Genomic DNA, 23,333 nt, shown 5'->3' with positions numbered 1-23,333 from the left:
TGACAGGTTGTAATTTAAATTGGAAAAACGCCAAGGGGGTGAATACTTTTGCAAGGCACTGTAGCTCCATCAAATCAAATGTTATTTGTCACATTCTTTGTAAACAACAGGTGTAGACTAAATGTGAAATGCATACTTATGGGTCCTTTTTCAACAATGCAGAGTTAAAGCTAAAGAATAAAATACAAATTTGAAATTGTGACACAAGGAATAAATACTCAGTGAATAACAATAAAGAGTAAAGATATCATGGCTATATACAGGGAGTACCAGTACCGATGTGGAGGGGTAAGACGTAATTGAGGTAGCTATGTACTGTACATACAGGTAGGGGTAATGTGACTAGGCAACATAATTGATAATAGACAGTAGCAGCAGCATATGTGGTGAGTGTGAAAGTGTGTGTGTGTGTGGCGTCAGTATTGCATGCTATGTGTGTGTGGTCGTATGTAGTGTGTGTGTACAGTGCATTCGGAAAGTATTCAGACCCCTTGACTTTTTACGTTACAGCCTTATTCTAAAATGGATTAAATAAAACATTTCCCTCATCAATCTACACACAATACCCCATAATGACAAAGCAAAAACAGGTTTTTAGAAATAAAATAAAAATAACTGAAATATTACATTTACGTATTCAGACCCTTTACTCAGTATACAGCCTCAAGTCTTCTTGGGTATGACGCTCCAAGCTTGGCACACCTGTATTTGGGGAGTTTCTCCCATTCTTCTCTGCAGATCCTCTCAAGCTCTGTCAGGTTGGATGGGGAGCATCGTTGCACAACTATTTTCAGGTCACTCCTGCGTCATCTTGGCTGTGTGCTTAGGGTCGTTGTCCTATTGGATGGTGAACCTTCACCCACGTCTGAGGTCATGAGCGCTCTGGAGCAGGTTTTCATCAAGGATCTCTCTGTACTTTGCTCCATTAATCTTTCCCTCGATCCTGACTAGTCTCCAAGTCCCTGCCACTGAAAAACATCCCCACAGCATGATGCTGCCACCACCATGCTTTACCGTAGGGATGGTGCAAGGATTCCTCCAGACGTGACGCTTGGCATTTAGGCCAAAGAGTTCAATCTTGGTTTCATCAGACCAGAGAATCTTGTTTCTCATGGTCTGAGAGTCCCTTAGGTGCCTTTTGGCAAACTCCAAGCGGGCTGTCGTGCCATTTACTGAGGAGTGGCTTCTGTCTGGCCACTCTACCATAAAGGCCTGATTGGTGGTGTGCTGCAGAGATGGTTGTCCTTCTAGAAGGTTCTCCCATCTCCACAGAGGAACTCTGGAGCTCTGTCAGAGTGACCATTGGGTTCTTGGTCACCTCCCTGACCAAGGGCCTTCTCCCCCAATTGCTCAGTTTGGCCGGACGGCCAGCTCTAGGAAGAGCTGGAGGCCACTGTGTTCTTGGGGACCTTCAATGTTGCAGTCATTTTTTGCTACCCTTCCCCAGATCTGTGCCTCGACACAATCCTGTCTCGGAGCTCTATTGACACTTCCTTCGACCTCAAGGCTTGGTTTTTTCTCTGACATGCACTGTCAACTGTGGGACCTTATATAGACAGGTGTGTGCCTTTCCAAATTATGTGCAATCAATTGAGTTTATCACAGGTAGACTCCAATCAAGTTGTAGAAACACCTCAAGGATGATCAATGGAAACAGGATGCACCTGAGCTCAATTTCGAGTCTCATAGCAAAGGTCCTGAATACTTATGTAAATAAGGTATTTCTGTTTTTTATTTTTAATAAATTTGCAAGAATGTCTAAAAACCTGTTTTTGCTTTGTCATTATGGGGCATTGTGTGTATTATTTAATCCATTTTAGAATAAGGCTGTAATGTAACAAAAGTGGAAAAAGGGAAGGGGTCTGAATACTTTCCGAATGCACTGTATGTGTGTGTTGGGGTGTCAGTGTAAATCTTTGTGGCTAGAGTCCAGTGTGTGTGCACAGTCAGTGCAAAAAGTGCAGGTAGTCCGGGTAGCCATTTGATTAGCTATTTAGTCTTGTCTAGCAGTCTTATGGCTTTGGGGTAGAAGCTGATCAGGGTCCTGTTGGTTCCAGACTTGGTATACTGGTACCGCTTGCCGTGCGGTAGCAGAGAGAACAGTCGATGGCTTGGGTGGCTGGAGTTTTTTGGGGGCCTTCCTCTGATACTCCCTGGTATAGATGTCCTGGATGGGAGGTCGGCTCCAGTGATGTACTGGGCATTACTCATCACCCTCTGTAGTGCCTTGCGGTCGGGTGCCTTGCAGTTGCCATACGAAGTGGTGATGTAGCCAGTCAAGATGCTCTCAATGGTGCAGCTGTGTAACTTTTTGAGTATCTGAGGGCCCATGCTAAATATTTTATTCCTTAGTGATGTGGACACCGAGGAACTTGATGCTCTCGACCCGCTCCACTACAGCACCATCGATGGGGATGGGGGCGTGCTCGCCCATTCATAGGGGCCTTGGCTAAGCTAAGATGCTAGAATAAAGTTTATCCCTTCCTCTCTCTCTGTAGCTACCTATACTGGACTGACTGGGGGATCCCTGCTAAGATAGAGAGAGCTACTCTGGGTGGAAACTTCCGGGTGCCCATCATCAACACCAGTCTGTCCCAGCCCAACGGCCTTTCCATAGACTATGAGGAGAGGATGCTCTACTGGGCCGACGCTTCCCTGTAAGAACATGATCATCTGTTACATTCTGTAATGTTTCAGATGTTGTTTGTCTTGTGTTATAATGTACAGTACAACATTTTTTGTAGCATAGTTTGAATGAATCTCAAAGACAGAAAGTAACTCATTACCATTTTACCATGTAATTTCTTAGTATGTACCTGGTCGTTTAATTGGAAATTAGGTGGAATCAATAAGTTATTCAAATCATGTGCCATTTGTGACACCACTGGATTTTTTTACCCAGACAAATGTTGAACAATTCTCCACTTCCTTAAATATTGAGAGCAGTAGGCTGCACTGTTTCTATGCACCCATTTCTCATGATCTCTTATCATTCTAACTCTCCATCCATCCATCCATCCATATATCCATCCATCTATGCATCCATCCACCAACTCAATCATCAATTATTTTTCTCCATCTCCACCTCCCTCCTTCTCACCATCAGAGATAAGATTGAGCGTTCCACCCTGACCGGGGAGAGCCGCCAGGTGATCATGAGGGGGGTCCAGTACCCCTACGCTATGACCGTATTCCAGCAGGACATATACTGGACCGACTGGACCACGCGAGCGGTCTACCGTGCCGGGAAGGACGACGGGTCAGGGTTAACGGTCCTGGCCCAGGAACTACAGTACAGGCCCAACGACATCCATGTTTACGCAGGATCCAAGCAGGAGGCTTGCTCAAGCCCCTGTCAGCAGTATAACGGAGGGTGTAGTCACGTCTGCGTGCCAGGTCAGGAGTTTGAATAACAAAACATTTGCTTTTAGTGTCTTGGAGTTCTTACAGGGCTTGAGATCCACATGCTAAACTCACATTTCTCATCTCCCATTGACATTAATTAATGATTCAGGTTCATGTCTGAGAACAACAATACCCACTGGGCACACCACGTTATTTCAACATTTGGTAATACAGTATTTGGTTGAGACGTTGATCAATGAGATTACAACCTATATTTACCCACTCAAAAGGACAGCCAAAAGTTATATACATTTCCAATCACTATGCTTTTAACCATCTACATTTACATTACATTTACGTCATTTAGAAGACGCTCTTATCCAGAGCGACTTACAAATTGGTCCATTCACCTTATCGCCAGTGGGATAACCACTTTACAATATGTATTTATTTATTTTGTTAAATTTTTTTGGGGGGCTGGGGTAAGGGGGGGTAGAAGGATTACTTTATCCTATCCCAGGTATTCCTTAAAGAGGTGGTGAGTGACTCCGCTGTCCTGGCGTCGTGAGGGAGCTTGTTCCAACATTGGGGTGCCAGAGCAGCGAACAGTTTTGACTGGGCTGAGCGGGAACTGTGCTTCCGCAGAAGTAGGCTGCAAGCCAGAGGTGGATGAACGCAATGCCCTCGTTTGGGTGTAGGGACTGATCAGAGCCTGAAGGTACGGAGGTGCCGTTCCCCTCACAGCTCCGTAGGCAAGCACCATGGTCTTGTAGTAGATGCGAGCTTCAACTGGAAGCCAGTGGAGTGTGTGGAGGAGCGGGATGACGTGAGAGAACTTGGGAAGGTTGAACACCAGACGGGCTGCGGCATTCTGGATGAGTTGTAGGGGTTTAATGGCACAGGCAGGAAGCCCAGCCAACAGCGAGTTGCAGTAATCCAGACGGGAGATGACAAGTGCCTGGATTAGGACCTGTGCTGCTTCCTGTGTAAGGCAGGGTCGTACTCCGAATGTTGTAGAGCATGAACCTACAGGATCGGGTCACCGCCTTGATGTTAGAGGAGAACGACAGGGTGTTGTCCAGGGTCACGCCAAGGCTCTTCGCACTCTGGGAGGAGGACACAACGGAGTTGTCAACCGTGATGGCGAGATCATGGAACGGACAGTCCTTCCCCGGGAGGAAGAGCAGCTCCGTCTTGCTAAGGTTCAGCTTGAGGTGGTGATCCGTCATCCACACTGATATGTCTGCCAGACATGCAGAGATGCGATTCGCCACCTGGTTATCAGAAGGGGGAAAGGAGAAGATTAGTTGTGTGTCGTCTGCGTAGCAATGATAGGAGAGGCCATCTAAAAGCACAACCAAATTCCAATGGAAAAACAATATCTGATTTTTGGTTTAATTGTCACCCAAATGTCTATCACTGCGCTTTCAACCATTTAAAAGTACAGCAAAGTTCAAATGGGAATACAATGTCAGATATTTTGTTTAATGTGCTATCACTGTGCTTCAACTAATAGCAGAATCACATGACCTGGATTGCAGTTTAGATTACATTAAAAGTACATGGTGCAAGTGATCAATGCCGTTTGAGATTCTGCACAGTTTATTACAGCAATTGTGAAGATCTTCACAGACCTGCGACGACCTGGACCCACTCCAATTCACCTACCGCCCCAACAGATCCACAGATTACACAATCTCTATTGCAGGCCACACTGCCCTTTCCCACTTGGACAAAAGGAACACCTATGTGAGAATGCTGTTCATTGACTACAACTCAGCGTTCAACACCATAGTGCCCTCGAAGTTCATCACTAAGCTAAGGTCCCTGGGACTGAACACCTCACTCTGCAACTGGATCCTGGAATTCTTGACGGGCCGCCCCCTGGTGGTGAGGGTAGGCAACAACACATCCGCCATGCTGACCCTCAACATAGGAGCCCCTCAGGGGTGCGTGCTTAGTCCCCTTCTGTACTCCCTGTTCACCCACGACTGATTGGCCCTGCACGACTCCAACACCATCATTAAGTTTGCTGACAACACAATGTTGGTAGGCCTGATCACCGACGACGATGAGACAACCCCTAGGGAGGAGGACAGAGACCTGGCAGTGTGGTGCCAGGACTACAACCTCTCCTTTCAACGTCAGTAAGACAGAGGATCTGATCATGGACTACAGGAAACGGAAGGCCGAGCACGCTCCCATTCACATCGACGGGGCTGTAGTGGAGTGGGTCGAAAGCTTCAAGTTCCTCTGTGTCCACATCATTAAGGATCATGGTCCAAACACACCAACAAAGTCGTGAAGAGGTCACGACAACGCCTCTTCCCCCTCAGGAAGAGGGTAATGCGTACGGCCCAGTATATCATCCAGGACCTCTATACCAGGCGGTGTCAGAGGAAGGCACAAAAAATTGTCAAAGACTCCAGGCACCCAAACCACAGACTGTTCTCTATGCTACCGCATTGCAAGCGGTATCAATGCACCAAGTCTGGAACCAACAGGACCCTGAACAGGTTCTACCCCCAAGCCATATGACTTCTAAACAAGATTGATAAATAGCTAATCAAATGGCTACCCGGACTACCTGCTTTTACCCTTTGTACCCTTCTCTTGCTCTGACTCTATGCACACACTGGACTCTACCCACAAACACACACACACCCACACAAACACACACACATACTACATACGCCCACACATACATAAAATGCACACACATGTATACTGACGCCACACACTCACTCACCACCTACGCTGCTGCTAGTAACTTTACCCCTACCTATATGTACAGTACATAGCTACCTCAATTACCTCGTGCCCCTGCACATCGACTCGGTACTGGTAACCCTTTTTATTGCCATGTTATTTTCTACTCCCTATATACTGCATAGCCAGTATTTTTACTTGTTATTTTTATTAGTTCTTCACTGTGTCAATTTTGTATATTTATTTTTTATTATCTTTAACTCTGCATTGTTGGAAAAGGACCCGTAAGTAAGCATTTCACTGTTGTCTATGAAGCATGTGACCTATGCATGCTATCTTGAACATGCGCATGCTTTATATGATGACATATTAAGGCCTCCTGTGGCTCAGTTGGTAGAGCATGGCGCTTGCAATGCCAGTGTTGTGGGTTCGATTCCCACGGGGGGCCAGAATGGAAAATGTATGCACTCACTAACTGTAAGTCGCTCTGGATAAGAGCGTCTGCTAAATGACTAAAATGTAAATGTAATTACATAAGAAGACATTTATAGTTACAGTAACCTCAAAATGTGGCCATTTGAAGGATGTTTGTTAGATAGCCTTAACTTTAGGCTATTTATGGTATTACAACGCAACCAAATATCAACATTTAAAGGATATGTATCTACTGCTTGAATAGTTACATCTGAGCAACTGGCTTAATCCCATTCTTTAACTTTTATTTTTGGTTAAATTGGAGACAAGAATCCAACATATCATTTGTTAACTTGTTGACAAGTTTATAGGCTATTATACTTCAAAAGTGATATTGAATTGTGTTTGGTTGTTAATGCTATTAATTGACTACAGCTCAGCGTTCAACATCACAGTGCCCTCAAAGCTCATCACTAAGCTAAGGATCCTGGGACTAAACCTCTCCCTCTGCAGCTGGATCCTGGACTTCCTGACGGGCCGCCCCCAGGTGGTAAGGGTAGGTAACAACATATCTGCCACGCTGATCCTCAACACGGGGGCCCCTCAGGGGTGTGTGCTCAGTCCCCTCCTGTACTCCCTGTTCACCCATGACTGCATGGCCAGGCACGACTCCAACACCTTCATTAAGTTGCCGACGACACAACAGTGGTAGGCCTGATCACCGACAACGATGAGACAGCCTATAGGGAGGAGGTCAGAGACCTGGCCGTGTGGTGCCAGGATAACAACCTCTCCCTCAACGTGACCAAGACAAAGGAGATGATTGTGGACTACAGGAAAAAAAGAGGACTGAGCACGTCCTCATTCTCATCGACGGGGCTGTAGTGGAACAGGTTGAGAGCTTCAAGTTCCTTGGTGTCCACATCACCAACGAACTATCATGGTCCAAACACACCGAGACAGTCGTGAAGAGGGCACAACAAAGCCTATTCCCCCTCAGGAGACTGAAAACATTTGGCATGGATCCTCAGATCCTCAAAAAGTTATACAGCTGCACCATCGAGAGCATCCTGACTTGTTGCATCACCGCCTGGTATGGCAACTGCTCGGCCTCCGACCGTAAGGCACAACAGCTTCTACCCCCAAGCCACTCCTGAACATCTAATCATGGCTACCCGGACAATTTCCATCTCAACCAAAAATCAAAGTTTAAGAATTGGACTAAATCAAATCAAACTTTAAATGCAGTTTAAATAAAGTTTGATTTGATTTAGTCATATTCTTTAACTAGATTTTTGGTTGAGATGGAGACGTGAATCCAACATATCAATTATTAATTTGAAAACAAACTGGAATTAAAGCCAGACAATGGCACATATGGAACTATCCAAGCAGAAGATAAATCTTCAAATATTGATATTTCAAATAAAATAAAATAAAATGTTATTTGCCACATGCGCCGAATACAACAGATGTATCTCCTTTGTCTTGATCACGTTGAGGGAGAGGTTGTTATCCTGGCACCACACAGTCAGGTCTCTGACCTCCTCCCTATAGGCTGTCACACTGTTGTGTCGTCGGCGTGGGTGAACAGGGAGTACAGGAGGGGACTGAGCACGCCCCCGTGTTGAGGATCAACGTGGCAGATGTGTTGTTACCTACCCTTACCACCTGGGGGCGGCCCGTCAGGAAGTCCCGGATACAGTTGCAGAGGGAGGTGTTTAGTCCCAGGGTCCTTAGCTTAGTGATGAGCTTTGAGGGCAATATGGTGTTGAACGCTGAGCTGTAGTCAATGAATAGCATTCTCACGTAGGTGTTCCTCTTGTCCAGGTGGGAAAGGGCGGTGTGGAGTGCAATAGAGATTGCATTATCTGTGGATCTGTTGGGGCGGTATGCAAATTGGAGTGGTGTAGGGTTTTTGGGATAATGGTGTTTATGTGAGCCATAACCAGCCTTTCAAAGCACTTCATGGCTACAGACGTGAGTGCTACGGGTCGGTAGTCATTTAGGCAGGTTATCTTAGTGTTCTTGGGCACAGGGACTATGGTGGTCTGCTTGAAACATGTTGGTATTACAGACTCAGTCAGGGACATGTTGAAAATGTCAGTGAAGACACTTGCCAGTTGGTCAGCGCATGCTTGGAGTACGCGTCCTGATAATCCGTCTGGCCCTGCAGCCTTGTGAATGTTGACCTGCTCAAAAGTCTTACTCACATAGGCTACGGACAGCGTGATCACATTGTCATCCGGAACAGCTGATGCTCTCATGTATGCTTCAGTGTTGCTTGCCTCAAAGCGAGCATAGAAGTGATTTATCTTGTCTGGTAGGCTTGTCACAGGGCAGCTCGCGGCTGTGCTTCCCTTTGTAGTCTTTAATAGTTTGCAAGCCCTGCCACATCCGACGAGCGTCGGAGCCGGTGTAGTACGATTCAATCTTAGTTCTGTATTAACTCTTTGCCTGTTTGATGGTTCGTCGGAGGGCATAGCGGGATTTCTTATAAGCGTCTGGGTTAGAGTCCCGCTCCTTGAAAGCGGCAGCTCTACCCTTTAGTTCAGTGCGGATGTTGCCTGAAATCCATGGCTTCTGGTTGGGGTATGTACGTACGGTCACTGTGGGGACGACGTCATCGATGCACTTATTGATGAAGCCAGTGACTGATGTGGTGTGCTCCTCAATGCCATCGGAAGAATCCCGGAACATATTCCAGTCTGTGCTAGCAAAACAGTCCTGTAGCTTAGCATCTGCGTCATCTGACCACTTCCCAATTAACCAAGTCACTGGTGCTTCCCGTTTTAGTTTTTGCTTATAAGCAGGAATCAGGAGGATATAATTATGGTCAGATTTGCCAAATGGAGGGCGAGGGAGAGCTTTGTACGCTTCTGTATGTGTTGAGTAAAGGTGGTCTGGAGTTTTTTTTCCTATGGTTGCACATTTAACATGCTGGTAGAAATTAGGTAGAATGGATTTAAGTTTCCCTGCATTAAAGTCCCCAGCCACTAGAAGCGCTGCCTCTGGATGACCGTTTTCCTGTTTGCTTATGGCCTTATACAGCTCATTGATTGCAGTCTTAGTGCCAGCAGCCTGTTTGTGGTGATAAATAGACAGCTACGAAAAATATATAGATGAAAACTCTCTTGGTAAATAGTGTGGTCTACAGCTTATCATGAGATACTCTACCTCAGGCGAGCAAAACATAGAGACTTCCTTAATATTAGATTTTGTGCACCAGCTGTTGTTTACAAATATACACAGACCGCCACCCCTTGTCTTACCGGAGTCAGCCGTTCTACCCTGCCGATGTATGTTATCCATGTAGTCGTTCAGCCACGACATAAGATATAACCATTGTTAATGTCTCATTGGTAGGATATCCGTGATTGTAGGTCGTCCATTTTTTTTCCCAATGATTGTACGTTGGCTAATAGGACTGATGGAAGAGGCAGATTACTCGCTCGCCGTCGGATCCTTACTAGGCACCCCGACCTACGTCCACGATATCTCTGTCTCTTTCTCATGCGAATGACTGGGATTTGGGCCTTGTCAGTATATCCTTCGCGTCCGACTTGTTGAAGAAAAAATCTTTGTCCAATACGAGGTGAGTAATTGCTGTGCTGATATCCAGAATCTATTTTTGGTCATAAGAGACGGTGGCAGAAACATTATGTACAGAATAAATTACAAATAACATGAAAAAACACACATAATAGCACAATTGGTTAGGGGGCTGTAAAACGGCAGCCATCTCCTCCGGCGCCATTCTTGCTGAATATTACATTTACATAAATATTCAGACGCTTTACTCAGTACTTTGTTGAAGCACCTTTGGCAGCGATTATAGCCTCGAGTCTTCTTGGGTATGACGCTACAAGCTTGGCACACCTGTATTTGGGGAGTTTCTCCCATTCTTCTCTGCAGATCTTCTCAAGCTCTGTCAGGTTGGATGGAGATTGTTGCTGCACTGCTATTTTCAGGTCTCTCCAGAGATGTTCGATGGGGTTCAAGTCAGGGCTCTGGCTGGGCCCCTCAAGGACATTCAGAGACTTGTCCCGAAGCCACTCCTGCGTTGTCTTGGCTGTGTGCTTAGGGTCTTTGTCCTGTTGGAAGGTGAACCTTCACCCCAGTCTGAGGTCCTGAGCGCTCTGGAGAAGGTTTTCATCAAGAATCTCTCTGTACTTTGTTCCGTTAATCTTTTCCTCAATCCTGACTAGTCTCCCAGTCCCTGCCGCTGAAAAACATCCCCACAGCATGATGCTGCCACCACCATACTTCACCATAGGGATGGTGCCAGGATTCTTCCAGACGTGACGCTTGGCATTCAGGCCAAAGAGTTCAATCTTGGTTTCATCAGACCAGAGAATCTTATTTCTCATGGTCTGAGAGTCCTTTAGCTGCCTTTTGGCAAACTCCAAGCGGCCTGTCATGTGCCTTTTACTGAGGAGTGGCTTCCGTCTGGCCACTCAACCATAAAGGCCTGATTGGTGGAGTGCTGCAGAGATGGTTGTCCTTCTGGAAAGTTCTCCCATCTCCACAGAGGAACTCTGGAGCTCTGTCAGAGTGACCATCAGGTTCTTGGTCAGCTCCCTGACCAAGGCCCTTCTCCCCCAATTGCTCAGTTTGGCCGGGCAGCCAGCTCTAGGAAGAGTCTTGGTGGTTCCAAACATCTTCCATTTAAGAATGATGGAGGCCACTGTGTTCTTGGGGACCTTCAATGCTGTTCTTGGGGACCTTCAAATGTTTTCGTACCCTTCCCCAGATCTGTGCCTCGACACAATCCTGTCTCGGAGCTCTACGGACAATTCCTTCTACCTCATGGCTTGGTTTTTGCTCTGACATGCACTGTCAACTGTGGGACCTTATATAGACGGGTTTGTGCCTTTCCAAACAATTTAATTTACCACAGGTGGACTCCAATCAATTTGTGGAAACATCTCAAGGATGATCAATGGAAACAGGAGCTCAATTTCGAGTCTCATAGCAAAGGGTCTGTTTTTTATTTCTTTAAATACATTTTCTAACATTTCTAAAAACTTGTTTTCACTTTGTCATTATGGGGTATTGTGTGTAGATATGACATTTACATAAATATTCAGACCCCTAAAAAACGATTTTATAATAACATAACAAAATGTGGAGAAAATCAAGGGGTCTGAATACTTTCCGAATGCACTTTATGCCAAGGCGCATTGAAGCTGTTCTGGCGGATCGTGGTGGCCCAACGCCCTATTAAGAAACTTTATGTTGGTGTTTCCTTTATTTTGTCAGTTACCTGTAAATCTCCTTCAAATTTTGATTTTTGGTTGCGTTGACAACCAAACACAATTCAATATCACTAAATATCATTACATTTTAAATGAGCTTGAAACCCTATGCCTATGTATTGCCTATTTATTGTTGAATCCTGGGTTGAATTGAAACAATAGCTCTTCATGACTTTGCAAATGGTATATAGTCCTAAATAGCATCATTGATGATATTTGAGTGATAAAGTATGGTTACATTTTATATGCTCATTTAAACCTACCCTTCGATAGCAACTCGATAGCAGTAAATCTATTTAGTTCTTAAGTGGAGATTACTCAACAATCATTCTCACGATAGCACATTAGTAATAGTCAGTGACAAATATTATAGCTAAGCAGGGTTAAAACTCTGGATGGGAGACAAAAGGGTAGCTGTACATAGATCAATTCTCCAGTAAGAGGTACTGCCCAGCCTGTTTAAAAAAAGAAATATATAGTGGCAGTGGTGGAAAGAGTACCCAATTATTGCCATACTTGAGTAGAAGTAAAGATACCTAAATAGAAAATGACTCAAGTAAAAGTGAAAGTCACCCAGTAAAATACTACTTGAGTAAAAGTATAAAAGTATTTGATTTTAAATATACTTAAGTATCAAAAGTAAATGTATAAATCATTTCAAATTCCTTATATTAGGCAAACCAGACGGCACGATTTTCTAGTTTTTTTTAAATTTACAGATAGTCAGGGGCACACTCCAACACTCAGACTTAATTTACAAATGAAGCATTTGTGTTTTGTGAGTCCGCCAAATCAGAGGCAGTAGGGATGAGCAGGGATGTTCTCTTGATAAGTGTGTGAATTGAACCATTTTCCTGTCCTGTTAAGCATTCAAAATGTAACGAGTACTTTGGGTGTCAGGGAAAATGTATGGAGTAAAAAGTACATTATTTTCTTTAGGAATGTAATGGAGTAAAAAAAATGTAGTGGTCCTCTGTAGCTCAATTGGTAGAGCATGGCGCTTGTAACGCCAGGGTAGTGGGTTCGATCCCCGGGACCACCCATACGTAAAAATGTAAGCACACGTGACTGTAAGTCGCTTGGATAAAAGCGTCTGCTAAATGGCATATTAAAAGTAAAAGTTGTCAAAAATATAAATAGTAAAGTGAAGTACAGATACCCAAAAAAACTACTTAAGTAGTACTTTAAAGTATTTTTACTTAAGTATTTACACCACTGGATAGTGGATATAACATTGAAGATCTGATGTTGTTTTAGAGCTACAAATTCAACAAATTCAAGGTTTGTCTATGTTGAAATTTGGTTGCCATGATGACATAATCCTGTGGTTTAAATGTTACCCTCAAAACAAGTGTACATTGATTACCTCTTTCAAATCCAATGTATTTTCCATGTAGATTCCACGTCAAAATAAGTTGACAAATTAAATTGAAACAAAGTTTAATCAACCAGTTTGTTCCCAGTGGGTAGTCACACACTTACTCACAATAATATTGAGCAACTAAACCAACATCTACCAATGTCCATCATGCCAATGTCTATCACCCCTGACCCTGATGATGTATCCCTCTGCCTATAGGTCCCTCTGGTCCTGAGTGTCAGTCTATCACCCCTAACTGTGATAACGTATCTCTCCTCCTATAGGTCCGTCTGGTCCAGAGTGTCAGTGTCCTGCAACGGGTAACTGGTATCTGGCCAACAATGGCATGGACTGTATCCATGACAACGGTAACCGTTGCCAACCCGAGCAGTTCACCTGTCTGAACGGTGGCTGCATCTCAGTGCGTTCGAAGTGTGATGGCTACAGTGACTGCCAGGACAACTCAGACGAGCTAGAGAGAGTGTGCGGTGAGTATATTTACCTCAGTCTGTTTTTTGCAACGGCCGCCATTTTAGTCAAGACCCAGCAACAGCAAAGCCAAATGCTCTTAAGTTTTGAATCTTTCAAACTCAGCAGTCAAGTCAAATGTTTTATAGCTCAAGTGCTCCCTGTACTGTCATTTCTCTGCACCTAGCAACCTTGTCAAAAAGACTCCATCATTATTGGTATTTCCCCCATAGATCCCCCATAGATTTCCACACTTGCTCAATCACTCAGTCAATCAATCAATCAACCAATCAATCAAATGTATTTATAAAGCTCTGTTTAGATCAATTTTCAGAAATTGCTTTACAGTAACCTGGTATAGACCCCAAAGACCAAGCAAAAACACAATGGCAAGGAAGAAACTTCGAGAGCAACCAGATGTGCTCACACCCTCTCTTACTTCCCCTCTCAGCCTTCCACGAGTGCTCGGCCCAAGACTTCACCTGTGACAACGGCCGCTGTGTGCCCCTGTCCTACGTGTGCGACTACACGAACGACTGCGGCGACAACAGTGACGAGCTGGGCTGCCCGTTCCCCACCTGTGCCCCCGCTACCGAGTTCACTTGCGCCAACGGACGCTGCATCTCCGCCGCCTTCGTCTGCGACGGCTACAATGACTGCCGTGACAACGGCACCTCAGACGAGATCAACTGTCGTGAGTGATCACTGCTGTGAATAGAGTTGATTTAAGTGGAAACAAAGATATTAGCAAGAGAGTGCTAAAAAAGAGACTGCACTAGTCCACAGATACTGCTAAGCATCTGCGCATGTGCATAGGAGTTCACTCTGTCCTGCAACATAATGGCTGTGTGACAACAAGTAAAACTTCACCTCTTTATTCGAACTCTCTTTGCTTATGCCAGAAGTTACCCCACTACTTATTGTAACGTCATATCGTTGAATCGACCTTTAACCCTCTGAAACCTTTTCTACTTTACTCTGTCCCTGCAGCGCCCAGAACGTGTCCCTCTGGACAAACCAAGTGTGACAGCACCAACATCTGTATCTACGCTAGCCAACTTTGCGACGGATATAACAACTGTGGGGACAACAGTGACGAGAACCCTTTGTTCTGTGGTAAGTCTAGCTATGATGTGTGTTTTGTTTTATACACTGAGTGTGCATGCTCTTTCCATGACATATACTGACCAGGTGAATCCAGGTGAAAGCTATGATCCCTTATTGATGTTACTTGTTAAATCCACTTCAATATGTGTAGATGAAGGAGAGGAGATAATATTATTATATTAATATATTATTAAATAAGGACTTTTAAGCCTTGAGACAATTGAGACATGGATTGTGTATGTGTGCCATTCAGAGGGTAAATGGGCAAGACAAAATATTTAAGTGCCTTTGAACAGGGTATGGTAGTAGGTGCAAGGTGCACTGGTTTGAGTGTGTGAAGAGCTGTAACGCTGCTGGGTTTTCCACGCTCAACAGTTTCCCGTGTGTATCAAGAATGGTCCGCCACCCAAAGGACATCCAGCCAACTTGACACAACTGTGGGAAGCATTGGAGTCAACATGGGCCGGCATCCCTTTGGAACGCTTTCGACACCTTGTAGAGTCCATGCCCAGAATTTAGGCTGTTCTGAATTTAGGCTGTTCTGAGGGCAAAAGGGGGTGCAACTCAATATTAAGAAGGTGTTCCTAATGTTTTGTACACTCAGTGTATATCATGTCTGTACCTGTTGTGGTTTTGGACAAGATATTAATATTTTTATCCCTGACTTGTTTGCATATGTACAGTACAGTGAGGGAAAAAAGTATTTGATCCCCTGCTGATTTTGTACGTTTGCCCACTGACAAAGAAATGATCAGTCTATAATTTTAATGGTAAATTTATTTGAACAGTGAGAGACAGAATAACAACAAAATAATCCAGAAAAATGTATGTCAAAAATGTTATAAATGTATTTGCATTTTAATGAGGGAAATAAGTATTTGACCCCCTCTCAATCAGAAAGATTTCTGGCTCCCAGGTGTCTTTTATGCAGGTACCGAGCTGAGATTAGGAGCACACTCTTAAAGGGAGTGCTCCTAATCTCAGTTTGTTACCTGTATAAAAGACACCTGTCCACAGAAGCAATCAATCAATCAGATTCCAAACTCTCCACCATGGCCAAGACCAAAGAGCTCTCCAAGGATGTCAGGGACAAGATTGTAGACCTACACAAGGCTGGAATGGGCTACAAGACCATCGCCAAGCAGCTTGGTGAGAAGGTGGCAACAGTTGGTGCGATTATTCGCAAATGGAAGAAACACAAAAGACCTGTCAATCTCCCTCGGCCTGGGGCTCCATGCAAGATCTCACGTCGTGGAGTTGCAATGATCATGAGAACGGTGAGGAATCAGCCCAGAACTACACGGGAGGATCTTGTCAATGATCTCAAGGCAGCCATAGGGACCATAGTCACCAAGAAAACAATTGGTAACACATTACGCCGTGAAGGACTGAAATCCTGCAGCGCCCGCAAGGTCCCCCTGCTCATGAAAGCACATATACAGGGCCGTCTGAAGTTTGCCAATGAACATCTGAATGATTCAGAGGAGAACTGGGTGAAAGTGTTGAGATCAGATGAGACCAAAATCGAGCTCTTTGGCATCAACTCAACTCGCTGTGTTTGGAGGAGGAGGAATGCTGCCTATGACCCCAAGAACACCATCCCCACCTTCAAACATGGAGGTGGAAACATTATGCTTTGGGGGTGTTTTTCTGCTAAGGGGACAGGACAACTTCACCGCATCAAAGGGGCGATGGACGGGGCCATGTACCGTCAAATCTTGGGTGAGAACCTCTTTCCCTCAGCCAGGACATTGAAAATGGGTCGTGGATGGGTATTCCAGCATGACAATGACCCAAAACACACGGCCAAGGCAACAAAGGTGTGGCTCAAGAAGAAGCACATGAAGGTCCTGGTGTGGCCTAGCCAGTCTCCAGACCTTAATCCCATAGAAAATCTGTGGAGGGAGCTGAATGTTTGAGTTGCCAAGCGTTAGCCTGGAAACCTTAATGACTTGGAGAAGATCTGCAAAGAGGAGTGGAACAAAATCCCTCCTGAGATTTGTGCAAACCTGCTGGCCAACTACAAGAAACGTCTGACATCTGTGATTATCAACAAGGGTTTTGCCACCAAGTACTAAGTCATGTTTTGCAGAGGGGTCAAATACTTATTTCCCTCATTAAATTGCAAATCAATTTATAACATTTTTGACATGCGTTCTTCTGGATTTTTTTGTTGTTATTCTGTCTCTCACTGTTCAAATAAACCTACCATTCAAATTATAGACTGATCATTTCTTTGTCAGTGGGCAAACGTACAAAATCAGCAGGGGATCAAATACTTTTTTTCCTCACTGTATGTTTTTTCAGTTTTACGTCACTCTCCACAGTCTGTTCACTATATACTGTGCCGTGTGTGTGTTTGGGCATATGTGCGTGTGTGTGCATGCGCGTTTGTGTGTGTGTGTGTGTGTGTTACAGCGGGCCGGACGTGCTCCCCGGACCAGTTCCGTTGTGACGAGGGGAAGTGCATCCCCAGCTACTGGGTGTGTGACTGGATCAGAGACTGTGGCGACGGGACCGACGAGCCCCCCTCCTGCCGTGAGTACTACCGAACCTGGGCCATGTTCAGGCACCAAATGCAAGAAAGATCATACCCACGGGCCACGTTCAGAAGGCAAACTTTGTGGAATGTTGCAAATAGTAATGTAATTCATAAAACTGTAGGGATTCCTTATTCTACAAGACAGAGAGGCATATTAGTTTTACGTAACATATTTCTATCTGAACATTCCACAATGTAGTGAAAACTATACCTGTTGCCAGATCATGGGCAGTGAAAATAACATACAGTACTCTGTATTTAAATTGTCCCCCTCTTTCTCTTTCCTCCAGAGGACCAAATAAACACCTGTCACCCTGACCAGTTCACATGCACCAACGGCAACTGTATCCCCATGTCACTGACGTGTGACGGCAACAACGACTGTTGGGACAATAGTGACGAGGCACTGGAACTCCAATGTGGTGAGACATTACAGTATACAGTGCCTTCGGAAGGTATTCAGACCCCTTTACTTTTTCCACATTTTGTTTGATTACAGCCTTGGTTTTTTCCCCCTCATCAATCTACATACAACACCCCATAATGACAAAGCAAAAACAGGTTTTTTGAATGTTTTACATTTACATAAGTATTCAGACCCTTTACTCAGTACTGTTGAAGCACCTTTGGCAGCGATTACAGCCTCGAGTCTTCTTGGGAAGGACGCTACAAGCTTGGCACACCTGTATTTGGGGAGTTTCTCCCATTCTTCTCTGCAGATCCTCTCAAGCTCTGTCAGGTTGGATGGGAAGCGTCGCTGCACAGCTATTTTCAGGTCTCTCCAGAGATGTTCGATCAGGTTTAAGTCCGGGCTCTGGCTGGGCCACTCAAGGACATTCAGAGACTTGTCCAGAAGCCACTCCTGCGTTGTCTTGGCTGTGTGCTTAGGGACATTGTCCTGTTGGAAGGTGAACCTTTGCCCCAGTCTGAGGTCCTGAGATTTGCAGCAGGTTTTCATCAAGGATCTCTCTGTACTTTGCTCCGTTCATCTTTGCCTTGATCCTGACTAGTCTCCCAGTCCCTGCCGCTGAAAAACATCCCCAGGGATGGTGCCAGGTTTCCTCCAGACGTGACACTTGGCATTCAGGCCAATGAGTTCAATCTTGGTTTCATCAGACCAGAGAATCTTGTTTCTCTTTAGGTGCCTTTTGGCAAACTCCAAGCGGGCTGTCATGTGCCTTTTACTGAGGAGTAACTTCCGTCTGGCCACTCTAACATAAAGGCCTGATTGATGGAGTGCTGCAGAGATGATTGTCCTTCTGGAAGGTTCTCCCATCTCCACAGAGAAACTCTAGAGCTCTGTCAGAGTGACCATCGGGTTCTTGGTCACCTCCCTGACTCCCCCGATTGCGCAGTTTGGCCAGGCGGCCAGCTCTAGAAAGAGTCTTGGGGGTTCCAAACTTCTTCCATTTACAAATGGTCTGAATACTTATGTAAATAAGTTATTTCTGTTTAGATTTTTTTATAAATTAGCAAAAAATCTTAAAAACCTGTTTTCGCTTTGTCATTATGGGGTATTGTGTGTATATTACTGGGGATTATTATTTATTTAATCCATTTTAGAATAAGGCTGTAACGTAACAAACTGTGGAAAAGGTCTGAATACTTTCCAAAGGCTCTGTAACTCAGAAACTACACAACACAAACAACACATATGCGATATGCGTGACGCTATTAGTCCATGAACTTATAATGGGGGTGCAACACCAGAATTATGTCACGGAGGCAGGAAACAAAAGCAATCCTTTTGTAACAATTGTGTATGCTTCAGAGATGCTTCACAGTGCGTAAACACACTTGAAATATTCTTAAAGCGTAAAAATACGTTTCAGCAAAGAGAGCCATGTGTTTTGCTTCACTGACTTGCAGTTTCTGTGGGCAATGGTGCAGATGTCTCATTTGGGGCTTGTTTCAACTCTTGCAAAATATTGTTTGTGCATCTTTACTTACCTCTCCCATTTCAGGAGAGCGGACATGCGCTTCTCATCAGTTCACCTGCCCCCCTCCATGGCGCCCTGGTCACCCGCACTGTATCCCCCTGAGCTATGTGTGTGATGGGGAGAAGGACTGTGCCGACGCGGCTGACGAGCTTCAAAACTGCCCCAACCGCACCTGCCACATGAACGAGTTCGCCTGCGCCAATGGCCTGTGTATCCTCGTCCCCTTCCAGTGAGTGTGTGTGAATGGGTCAGTCATATACTGTAAAAATAAGGTGTGTGTGTGTGTGTTTTTTGTTTTACTATCCTTGTGGGGACCAGAAGTCCTCACAAGGATAGTAAAACAAGGGAAATTCAGACAAGTGAGGACATTTCGCCAGTCCCCACAAGGAAAAAGACTATGTTAGGCTTAGGGGTTAGTGTTACAATTAGGGTTAGGGTAAGAATTGGGGTTAAAGTTAGGTTAGGCTTAGGGAAAATACGATTTTCAATGGGAATCAATTGTTTGGTCCCCACAAAGGTAGTAAAACAAACATGCATCTGTGTAAAAAAGGCGGCCCTCTCAATCTGACTGGCCTTCAGACCTATATATCACTTATTCATCCCAACCAATCAGGGCGCTTGGATGCACTCTAGGGCTCCGCCTCCTATCACTTCAGGTTAGTGCGCGGCATCTACCATGCTGAGAAGAAGCACGTTTTGTGTTGCAGAGGACCTTTGGACATGCTGTTTCCTAGCTGAAGTGTCCATTGACAAGTGAGTGTTGGGGATGTTATTGTGCTAATAGGGGGTGCAATAGTAGTAAGTTATGGTTACCTTATTGTGCAGTGTACTGTAACTGTGTAGATACATTTGCAAGTAAGAAGTTGCAGTGTTGTTTGCTTTGTATCGGGTTAATGCTAGTTCTAGTTTATTTGTACAGTGAGGGAAAAAAATATTTGATCCCCTGCTGATTTTGTACGTTTGCCCACTGACAAAGAAATTATCAGTTTATAATTTTAATGGTAGGTTTATTTGAACAGTGAGAGACAGAATAACAACAACAAAAATCCAGAAAAACGCATGTCAAAAATGTTATAAATTGATTTGCATTTTAATGAGGGAAATAAGTATTTGACCCCCTCTCAATCAGAAAGATTTCTGGCTCCCAGGTGTCTTTTATACAGGTAACGAGCTGAGATTATGAGCACACTCTTAAAGGGAGTGCTCCTAATCTCTGCTTGTTACCTGTATAAAAGACACCTGTCCATAGAAGCAATCAATCAATCAGATTCCAAACTCTCCACCATGGCCAAGACCAAAGAGCTCTCCAAGGATGTCAGGGACAAGATTGTAGACCTACACAAGGCTGGAATGGGCTACAAGACCATCGCCAAGCAGCTTGGTGAGAAGGTGACAACAGTTGGTGCGATTATTCGCAAATGGAAGAAACACAAAATAACTGTCAATCTCCCTCGGTCTGGGGCTCCATGAAAGATCTCACCTCGTGGAGTTGCAATGAACATGAGAACGGTGAGGAATCAGCCCAGAACTACACGGGAGGATCTTGTCAATGATCTCAAGGCAGCTGGGACCATAGTCACCAAGAAAACAATTGGTAACACACTACGCCATGAAGGACTGAAATCCTGCAGTGCCCGCAAGGTCCCCCTGCTCAAGAAAGCACATATACAGGCCCGTCTGAAGTTTGCCAATGAACATCTGAATGATTCAGAGGAGAACTGGGTGAAAGTGTTATGGTCAGATGAGACCAAAATCGAGCTCTTTGGCATCAACTCAACTCGCCGTGTTTGGAGGAGGAGGAATGCTGCCTATGACCCCAAGAACACCCATCCCCACCGTCAAACATGGAGGTGGAAACATTATGCTTTGGGGGTGTTTTTCTTCTAAGAGGACAGGACAACTTCACCGCATCAAAGGGACGATGGACGGGGCCATGTACCGTCAAATCTTGGGTGAGAACCTCCTTCCCCCAGCCAGGCCATTGAAAATGGGTCGTGGATGGGTATTCCAGCATGACAATGACCCAAAACACACGGCCAAGGCAACAAAGGAGTGGCTCAAGAAGAAGCACATTAAGGTCCTTGAGTGGCCTAGCCAGTCTCCAGACCTTAATCCCATAGAAAATCTGTGGAGGGAGCTGAATCTGTGAAGACTCCTGAACAGCTAATCATGGCTACCCGGACTATTTGCACTGCCCCCCCACCCCATCCTTTTTACGCTGCTGCTACTCTGTTAAGTATTTATGCATAGTCACTTTAACTCTACCCACATGTACATATTACCTCAACTACCTCAACTAGCCGGTGCCCCCGCACATTGACTCTGCAACGGTACCCCCCTGTATATATAGCCTCCCTACTGTCACTTTATTTTACTGTATATATAGCCTCCCTACTGTCACTTTATTTTACTTCTGCTCTTTTTTTCTCAACACTTTTTTTGTTGTTGTTTTATTCTTACTTTTTTTGTTTAAAATAAATGCACTGTTGGTTAAGGGCTGTAAGTAAGCATTTCACTGTAATGTCTGCACCTGTTGTATTCGGCGCATGTGACCAATAAAATTTGATTTGATTTGATTTGAGGTTCGAGTTGCCAAACGTCAGGCTCGAAACCTGAATGACTTGGAGAAGATCTGCAAAGAGGAGTGGGACAAAATCTTTGATTGTCAACAAGGGTTTTGCCACCAAGTACTAAGTCATGTTTTGCAGAGGGGTCAAATACTTATTTCCCTCATTAAAATGAAAATCAATTTATAACATTTTTAACATGCGTTTTTCTGGATTTTTTCGTTGTTATTCTGTCTCTCACTGTTCAAATAAACCTACCATTAAAATTATAGACTGATCATGTCTTTGTCAGTGGGCAAACGTACAAAATCAGCAGGGGATAAAATACTTTTTTCCCTCACTGTAGTATGTAGCCTATGCATACTACTTCGTCTAGTATTGTTATTCATTGCTACAAGTGTGTTTATTGAGTGCGACTAGCCAATTCATTAGTATGTATTAGAATTGCTTTGTATTACTTGCATGCCCCTGCTGCAATATGTTTATATTATATGAATGCTACCGCTGAAATATGTTTATATCTGTGTTACTTGAGTAGTAGCTGATGCCATTCTACAAGTTTTCAGAAATCATCTTTCTGTGCGCCAGCACATGCGCAGTAGCCCTAAGTTAAGATCTCAGCCAGGCCAGAGAGATAGCCATAAAGCTAGCTAGGCCTTATATTTCTCTCTCTCTCTGGCCATGTACAGTGCCTTGCAAAAGTATTCAGACCCCTTGAATTTCTTCACATTTTATTGTTACAAAGTGAGATTAAAATGCATTTGTCATTTTTTGTCAACAATCTACACAAAATACTGTAATGTTAATAGAAATTAAATAACTAAAATATAGTCGTTGCATAACTATTCAGTTCCCTGAGTCAATACATGTTAGAAACACCTCAGTGTATAATCCACAGCATAATTATTAACTTGGCCATACTTAAAGAGAGAGTTTTCGAAAAGCAACCTGGTCTTTGCAGTTGAATCTGTGCTTAGAATTCAATGCTTGACTGAGGGACCATACATATGTTGTATGTATGGGGGACAGAGGAAGGGTTAGTCATAAAAAATTAATGTCAACCCCTATTATTTCACACAGAGTGAGTCCATGTAACTTATGTGATTTGTTAAGCCAAATTTTACTCTTGAACTAATTTAGGCTTGCCTACCGAAGGGACGCAAACGGCATTGGCCGTATGATCGATGAGACATTTCATATGGCAAATGGATGGCCCCTTACTAAACGTCCGCGGATGTGCTAAAAATAGGCCAAAGGCCTCGGGTCGAGTGCCAAGGCCCGTTCTTCCGGGAAGTCATGAAAGAAAGTTTCCAGGACACTCGTTTTTATTTATTATTATTTTTGCTGTACCGGACAATTCCACAGGGTGGCGAACGGCAGTATATGGCAAATGGACATTTCATCACCAAATGGACATTGCCGTTTCTCGTAAACGGAACAGATTTCAAAGACGAAACTCGGTGAGCAGAGGGGCGGCCAGATGTACTTTTAGCCTGGAAACAAGATGGCATCGAAGCCACACCGCTCTTTGAGTTAATGCACATTTTCTGGGATTAAAGGCTGAAAACTGTAATACAGCGCTAATTTGACCGCTGCACGTCAAAGTACATAAACCTACGGTGT

General features: G+C 44.4%; 1 protein-coding gene across 1 annotated transcript in view; it reads left to right on the top strand.

Annotated features, from left to right (window-relative positions):
- The window catches only part of lrp2b (low density lipoprotein receptor-related protein 2b), a 158,885-nt gene that overhangs the window by 86,605 nt on the left and 48,947 nt on the right, over nucleotides 1–23,333 (top strand). The window contains exons 45-52 of the mRNA XM_045214242.1: nucleotides 2,499–2,657; nucleotides 3,107–3,396; nucleotides 13,371–13,574; nucleotides 14,006–14,248; nucleotides 14,545–14,670; nucleotides 17,080–17,199; nucleotides 17,494–17,625; nucleotides 19,168–19,372. Coding sequence (XP_045070177.1) covers nucleotides 2,499–2,657; nucleotides 3,107–3,396; nucleotides 13,371–13,574; nucleotides 14,006–14,248; nucleotides 14,545–14,670; nucleotides 17,080–17,199; nucleotides 17,494–17,625; nucleotides 19,168–19,372 — 1,479 coding nt within the window. The remainder of the gene's footprint in view (nucleotides 1–2,498; nucleotides 2,658–3,106; nucleotides 3,397–13,370; nucleotides 13,575–14,005; nucleotides 14,249–14,544; nucleotides 14,671–17,079; nucleotides 17,200–17,493; nucleotides 17,626–19,167; nucleotides 19,373–23,333) is intronic.

The sequence above is a fragment of the Coregonus clupeaformis genome, chromosome 1 (assembly GCF_020615455.1).
Source record: "Coregonus clupeaformis isolate EN_2021a chromosome 1, ASM2061545v1, whole genome shotgun sequence".
In the NCBI taxonomy this organism is placed as follows: domain Eukaryota; kingdom Metazoa; phylum Chordata; class Actinopteri; order Salmoniformes; family Salmonidae; genus Coregonus; species Coregonus clupeaformis.
The sequence above is the reverse complement of the archived record's forward strand: the minus strand, read 5'-3'. Positions and strand labels throughout refer to the sequence as shown.